General features: G+C 48.5%; 1 protein-coding gene across 1 annotated transcript in view; it reads right to left on the bottom strand.

The window, feature by feature from the left end:
* Positions 1 to 3,411: 3,411 nt before the first annotated feature.
* Positions 3,412 to 7,103, bottom strand: part of MTUS2 (microtubule associated tumor suppressor candidate 2) — a 196,775-nt gene continuing 193,083 nt past the window's right edge. Inside the window, exon 14 of the mRNA XM_009882832.1 lies at positions 3,412 to 3,628. Within this exon, the coding sequence (XP_009881134.1) occupies positions 3,412 to 3,628 (217 nt within the window). The remainder of the gene's footprint in view (positions 3,629 to 7,103) is intronic.

The raw sequence follows: 7,103 nt of genomic DNA, 5'->3' as shown, positions 1-7,103 counted from the left end.
AGATTAGCAGCATGGTAACAACTCTGGTTGTATCATCTCACCCGTTTTTAAAAAGGGTAAAAAGGAGGACCCTAGAAACTATCGACAAGTCAGCCTGACTAATCTGGTGGCCTTCTGTGATGGAGTGACTGTGTTGGTGGATAAGGGATGAGCAACTGATGTCATCTACCTGGAGTTCTGTAAGGCCTTTGATACAGTCCCACACAACATCCTTGTCGCTAAATTGGAGAGAGACGGGGTTGCTGGATGGGGGTTGGATATGGAATTGGATGGATGGCTGCATCCAAAGACTTGCAGTCAAGGGCTCAATGTTCAAATGGAGATCAGTAACAAGAGGTGTCCCTCAGGCATCGGCACTGGGATCAGTACTGTTTAATATCTCTACTAAGGATGTAGGCAGTGGGATTGAGCGCACCCTTAGCGAGTTTGCAGATGACACCAAGCTGAGTGGTGCAGTTGACATGCCTGAGGGACAGGATGCCATCCAGAGGGACCTGGACAAGCTTGAGAAGTGGCCCTATGTGAACGTCAAGGGGTTCAACAAGGCCAAGTGCAGGGTCCTGCACCTCAGTCGGGGAAACCCCCGGTATCAGTACAGGCTGGGGGATGAAGGGATTGAGAGCAGCCCTGCCGAGAAGGACTTGGAGGTACTGGTCCTGCTGAGAAGGACTTGGAGGTACTGGTGGATGAATAATTGGACATGAGCTGGTGATGTGCACACACAGCCCAGAAGGCCAACAGTATCCTGGGCTGCATCAAAGGAAGCATGGCCAGCAGGTCGAGGGAGGTGATTCTGCCCCTCTACTCTGCTCCCATGAGACACCACCTGGAGTATTGCATCCAGCTCTGCACAGGAAAGACATGGACTGGTTGGAGCAGCTCCAGAAGAGGGCCACAAACATGTTCAGAGGGATGGAACACCTCTCCTGTGAGGATGGGCTGAGGCAGTTGGGGAGAGCTTATTGTGGCCTTCCAATATATAAAGGGGGCTTACAAGAAGATGGAGAGAGACTTTTAGCTAGGGCCTGTAGTGACAGGACAAGGGGTAATGGTTTAAAACTGAAAGATGGTAGACCTAAATTGGACATAAGGAAGAAATATTTTATGATGAGGGTGGTGAGACACTGGAACAGGTTGCTCAGAGAAGTTGAGGAAGTCCTGTCCCTAGAATTGTTCAAGGCCAGGTTGGACGGTGCTTTGAGTAACCTGATCTATTGAAAAATGTCCCTGCCCAAAGCAGGGGGCTTGGACTAGATGATCTTTAAAGGTCCCTTCCAACCCAAACCATTCTATGATCCTATGATCTCATTGTATCAGAATTGTATGGGCAGACTGCAACATGACAATGCTGTAGGTATTGCAGATATCTGTGCATTTAGCGAGTATGAAAGTGATTAAAATTGTACTTGGCAAGGAGGGGCTTTGTGTGCATGTACGTGTTAGGTATCTATCCTACTTTCAGGTTGTACTTGCTGGAGACACTAAAATCTAGTAATGCACTTCAACAGTAGTAGTTGGCGTGGCATGATCTATTCTAACAAGATGCTCAATTTACTCAGTATCACAGTATCATGCAAAAGCTGCTACAAAAATAAATTTCAATAAAAAGGAGGAAAAAAAATCACTTTTTTTTATTTTTTTTTTAAATGCTGTGGAACAGCCCACAGGCGCTTTGATGGTGATTGAAGCTGTATCTAAGCTGCAGCCTGTGAATCCTGAGTACCTCCCAGGAAAGCTGGAGCACAGCTCCCATCCGAGCAGTACGGCAGAGCTGTGCAATCCCACCTCTGCTCACGCAGAGCCGGGTAGGAGAGCCGCCCTCCCCGCAGCGCTCCCGCACCCCGGGGATTTGCTGCACGGACCGTCCCTCACTTACTTTGACCCTGGTGCTCAGAGCGGGAACGCCTGCAGGCTCTTTGCCCCAAGCTGGATAGAAAAGCATCCCATAGATATCTTTTTTTTTTTTTTTTAATTTAAATTATACTCAGGCATATTTTTTTTCTTGCTAGCAGTGCCCACGAGGGCCCTGCAGCCCATCTCACCCCAGCTGTTCCTTCGGCCTCGCCACCCCCTCGGGTGGGGGTCACGCCAAGCCTGGGGGAATTTTTTTTTGCCTCTAGGCAGGCAAGTTAAAGGTAGTTTAGCCACTCTTTTCCATGAATCTTAAAAGTGCTCTGTAACTTTGGGTAAGCTTTAGCAATGTGAAATAATAGATATATATGTGGAAGGAAACAAATTCTGACCTCATTTGCGCCCACGTTGTCTGCTGTGCTCTATTTGGTGTTTCGGATGGGAGGAGGCTAGAGCCCTAGCAGGTGCTTGGTATCTCATCCTAATGCCGGAAACCTCTTGGCCAGCAAAGATCAAGGTTGAATAACTTATTTTCTCCTTCTTGCTTACGGGACTTGAAATAAATCAAAATGGACAGGAACCTACAACCAGAGATTTTCATTGTATCCAAACCCGGACAAGGTAAAACAAGGTAAGGTCTAACTAGGATTTAAAGACACTAAAATTGAATCACGTTAACCAGTAACCTCTATCAAATTTGCTAAAACCCTCAGGTTTCTCATCTCTAGCCTATCTCCACTTACAATATCGATGCTAAGAGTTAAAAAGCAGTGAATGGTATGCGTATCTTATCTGGCGTTCAATGCAAAGGTGATGGTTTCAAAGGCAGTACTGTCTCAAAATTTCAAAGTCGCTGGTGTTCATGTTACATAGAGTACCACTTGGTGGTCATTTGGAAGGCGCTTCTACTTCTGTGTAACTTTCTTCTAGATTGGGTATAAATATTCCTGGGAAGCTAAACAGAAATGCTTTTCGTTTAGATACAAGTCTTAGGCACGAGTTAGAAAACTGCTGACTGTAATGAAAATATATCAGCACTTAGTAGTATCCAATAATATAAAAAATGCAATTCAGAACATCTTCAACTACATATATATGTGTGTGCGCCTATATATAGGTATAAAGGTACAATACGTACATGTATATAAACACAGACACATATACAGAAATATTCACAACTTGAACTGTATTTGTAACTAACCTGAAATACTGCAGCAAAAGTTCATTCTGATGAACCATTAATATAGTATTTTCCAACTTTTGGCTCTAACCATAGTTAAAATGTTAATGCATCGAACTAAACGTTTTGCTATCCTAACCTTCTGCCGTCCTAGCTTTTTGCTATCATCTTTTTTGCCACCCTAATCAACATGTCAGAACCAAGAGCTATATACGGGGACTATAAGAGTACCCTGCCTAGTGTAAAGCTATGCAGCTACCGAGCATGCTTGCGGCCGTGAACCCTGGGCGCCTGTTGATGGTAATACTTCCTCGGATGGTAACATTTAGCGGATTGGAAATGCATAAAAGGCAGGGGACCTTTGGCACGCAGGTGCCAAATCATCGCCGCAAGGTTCTGACTTTTGCTGGAGAGGAGTCCCCTGACGAGCAGCGATAAAAAGAAGTGGACGATGTGGGTGGGAGTTTCACGGGGCTCACAGCATCTCCCTCCTGCAGCTTCCAGAGGAGCTCTTCATTAGTCCTGCTCAGCTTCTTCTTCTCCTCCACTTCTTTCTCAACATACTCTTGAAGATTAGCATTCTCCTCTGACAATTGCCTGGAGAGGGAAGCAGGACAACATGCAAGGCACACCAGTGCGAAGACAGTGGCATTAATGCAGCCAGCGCTGCACAAGAGGCAGGGCCAGGCAGGACCCCAAGCACCCCATCCCATCCCATCCCATCCCATCCCATCCCATCCCATCCCATCCCATCCCGAGAACCACAGAACCATAGAATCCATAGAATAGTTTGCATTGGAACGGACCTTTAAAGGTCATCTACTCCAACCCCCCTACAATGAGCAGGGACATCTTCAACTAGATCAGATTGCTCAGAGCCCTGTCCAACCTGACCGTGAATGCTTTCAGGGATGGCACATCTACCACCTCTCTGGGCAACCTGTGCCAGTGTTTCACCACCCTTGTAAAAAATTTATTCCTTCTATCTAGTCTGAATCTACCCTCTTTTAGTTTAAAACCATTACCCCCTGTCCTTTCACAATAGGCCCTGCTAAAAAGTTTGTCCCCATCTTTCTTATGAGCCCCCTTTAGGTACTGAAGGGTCGCAATAAGGTCTCATGTAATCAGGTGACTGGTTTAAAAAGAAATGGGGCAGTGCAGGCAGACTGTGGGAGCTGATCAAGATGTGTTTTGGGCATGTGCTGGCAACACCCCCATCCTGGAAGACGCATGCGGGAACACCTGGCTTCTGCAGCCTCATTACGCTTTGGGCAGGAGCCAGGTTCTGATGTGATCAGCTTGGGGCAGCTCTGGGCATGTACCTAACCTGATTTACAGGCAACTTAGGATTTTATAGAAATAAATAGGGAGGCACCTAACCTCCTCCCTAGGCATTTGCAGGATTCAGCAGCTGGTGTGGATTGTGGATGCACACTCAAAATTCTGCACAAATCCTTTTCTGAGTACAGCCTGGAGCACATAGCAGATGTCACGGACTGCTGGTCCGCTCTCTGTGTCATCAAAAGTCTCTGAGAGGGTGGGGTTGGCATTTCTGATTTTGTTTAAAAAACATTCTTAAATAATTTCTGCCTTTTTTAGCCTCAGTTCCTAGAGAAATGGAGCTCAGGTGATCAAGAATATGTCTGTTCTTCTCCCACTCCTTGAAAGTTTTGGACCATGAAGCAGTGGCTAGCAGAGTTGAAGGATTAAAAGACAGAAGTTGGCAGAAGTTTACAGAAAGCCGCTTGCCTGGTAGAGGGGGAAAATCCTATTCACGGTCCCATTGGGGAACCAGCTGTGGCATGAGCTCACAGTCTAACAGGCACGAGAAAGTCCACATGGGAGCTCACCCTGAAGAAATAACTCCATAGGACACCTCTTGCTACACATGGAATTACTTTTTCTCTTGCAGTGTCTAACAAGACAGGCCATAGAAGTTATACACAAAGCCCCACTGCATCCTTTTCCAGTCAGCATTCACTAAGAAAAAAAAGAAAAGCACATGCCTTTGCTGCCTTTGTGCAGCTCTTCGTGAGTGACTGGCTGGTAGAGCTCGTCTGGACTTTGGGAACAGGCTAGTCACGCCAGGACAGACCTCACAGCACGGTGAAGGGCTCCGCTCCCTCCTCTGCCAAAGGCACCGCTTGGACAGGAGGCAAGCGCAGCCCACAGCCCATCAGCACGTATCACCCTCCGTCACATTGGAGGTCTAACGCTGCTCGTTAGAGGCATGGTAGGACACGCAGTACCAGTGTCCTCTGGAGCTTCTCACACACCAGACTTTGCGGCACTGATGCACACTGTGATTTGTTGGCAGAGGCGGGCTGCAAGTTATACGTGTGACCTGCAGGTAAGCAGCGAGACGTCTGAGCAGAAAAGAGCCTTGCAGCCAAATGCCTGGGAACACACCACACAGCGTGTGGACATGTCCTCTGGAGAGTCCTGCTTTGGCACATGGATGGAGAAACCAGCTGCTTGCTTGTCATGCTGCTTATTTTAGCCTCACGCACACTGCACTGGGAATTTCCACTGTGTCACCTGATGTGACGTGACCGGACACAGGCAAAGCCAGCTTCACGCCACCTGGAGACAGCGGCAGCTTGCACAGCCAGCAGTGCCGGCTTCCTTCGGCAAAGCCTCTGCTCCTCTCAGCCAACCTGCATCTGCCTCTGCTGCGCCAAGGGGAGGGAGATGGACAGATGCAGCACTGCTGCTTATAAAAGATACAGATGTCCATTCAGCCCCTCTTCATCGTTCAGGCAGAAGAAGGAAAAGAGGCAATGTAAAAGCAAATGTGTTCTCACTATGTAAGTTGGTATCTTGAGATATACATCCAAATTTTAGACCTAACCCATGTCCCCAGCACTGCAGACTTATGATCGGATGCATTCCTCTGCCGGCCTCCCTGCAGTTTAAGCAGCTGTAACAAATCACAGCCATAAAACCAGAGAGGTCTGCAGGGGCACACCGACATGAGAGGGATGCAGGGGAAAGCGCTGGAGTTGCATCCTCATCTCATGTTAAAGCCTCCCCCAAAAGGCCAAGAGATCAGTAGGTGCATAGGCTATGCCAACAGAGACCAGACACCCTCCTAGTCATCTTCATCTCTAAGGTGCTGGAAATTGCCATTCCTCAAACATCCCCAGTCCAAAGGACCAAAAGATGCTGATTGATTTGGAGGGAGAATCTGAGATGTTGGGAAATCAGACGATTTTTTCAAGGGCTTGGGGAAGTCCCAGCAGAGGGTCTGTGGAGCTCCTGTGTCCAAAGCTGGTGCATGATCTACCTGTCAAGGTAGACTCCCTTCCTTTGTACCTGCCCTTGGCTATGATTGGAAATACTTCTGCAGTGCACCCTCAGCCCCCTGATGCCACCGGGACCCCCTGTCCACTCCTGGCCATGCTGCAAAGGATGGCTTTGCTCTGGCTCCCATCCCTCCTGCTCCCTTCCCTCCTCTGGCTGCTGCTGGGCTGCCACAGCCCCGCGGGCACCCAGACTGCAAATCGGCAGAAACAGCTCTAATCCACGCTGTTCCCCAGCAAAGGGCAGCTCCCTGAGCTCGTTCATGCTGTGCCTCCCAGGCGGCGCCAGTACAACAGAAAGGAGCAGTCGGGGTGGCTACTGCTGCCAGGAAAACACAAGTTTTAATAACTCTAAAGCACCGCCTGACGCTGTCCCCATAGCTGTCCCCAAACTGTTACTGTTGAAAATGACTGTCGTCTAAGTTGACTTTCCAGGCTGACCTCAAATGCAGGATTTCTCCCAAAAGATGCTCTTTGAAACCAGTACCTACACAGTGACAAGGGCAAGTGTAGGGTACTGCACCTGGGGAGGAATAACCACATGCATCACTACAGGTTGGGGGCTGACCTCCTGGAGAGCAGCTCTGTGGAAAGGGACCTAGAAGTCCTGGTGGACAACAGGATACCCATGAGCCAGCAATGTGCCCTGATGGCCAAGAAGGCGAATGGCACCCTGGGGTGCACCAAGAAGAGTGTGGCCAGTAGGTTGAGGGAGGTCATCCTCCCCCTCTACTCCGCCCTGGTGAGGCCGCATCTGGAGTATTGTGTCC

Source organism: Charadrius vociferus, unplaced genomic scaffold, assembly GCF_000708025.1.
Source record: "Charadrius vociferus isolate BGI_N301 unplaced genomic scaffold, ASM70802v2 scaffold93, whole genome shotgun sequence".
Lineage (NCBI taxonomy): Eukaryota > Metazoa > Chordata > Aves > Charadriiformes > Charadriidae > Charadrius > Charadrius vociferus.
The sequence above is the reverse complement of the archived record's forward strand: the minus strand, read 5'-3'. Positions and strand labels throughout refer to the sequence as shown.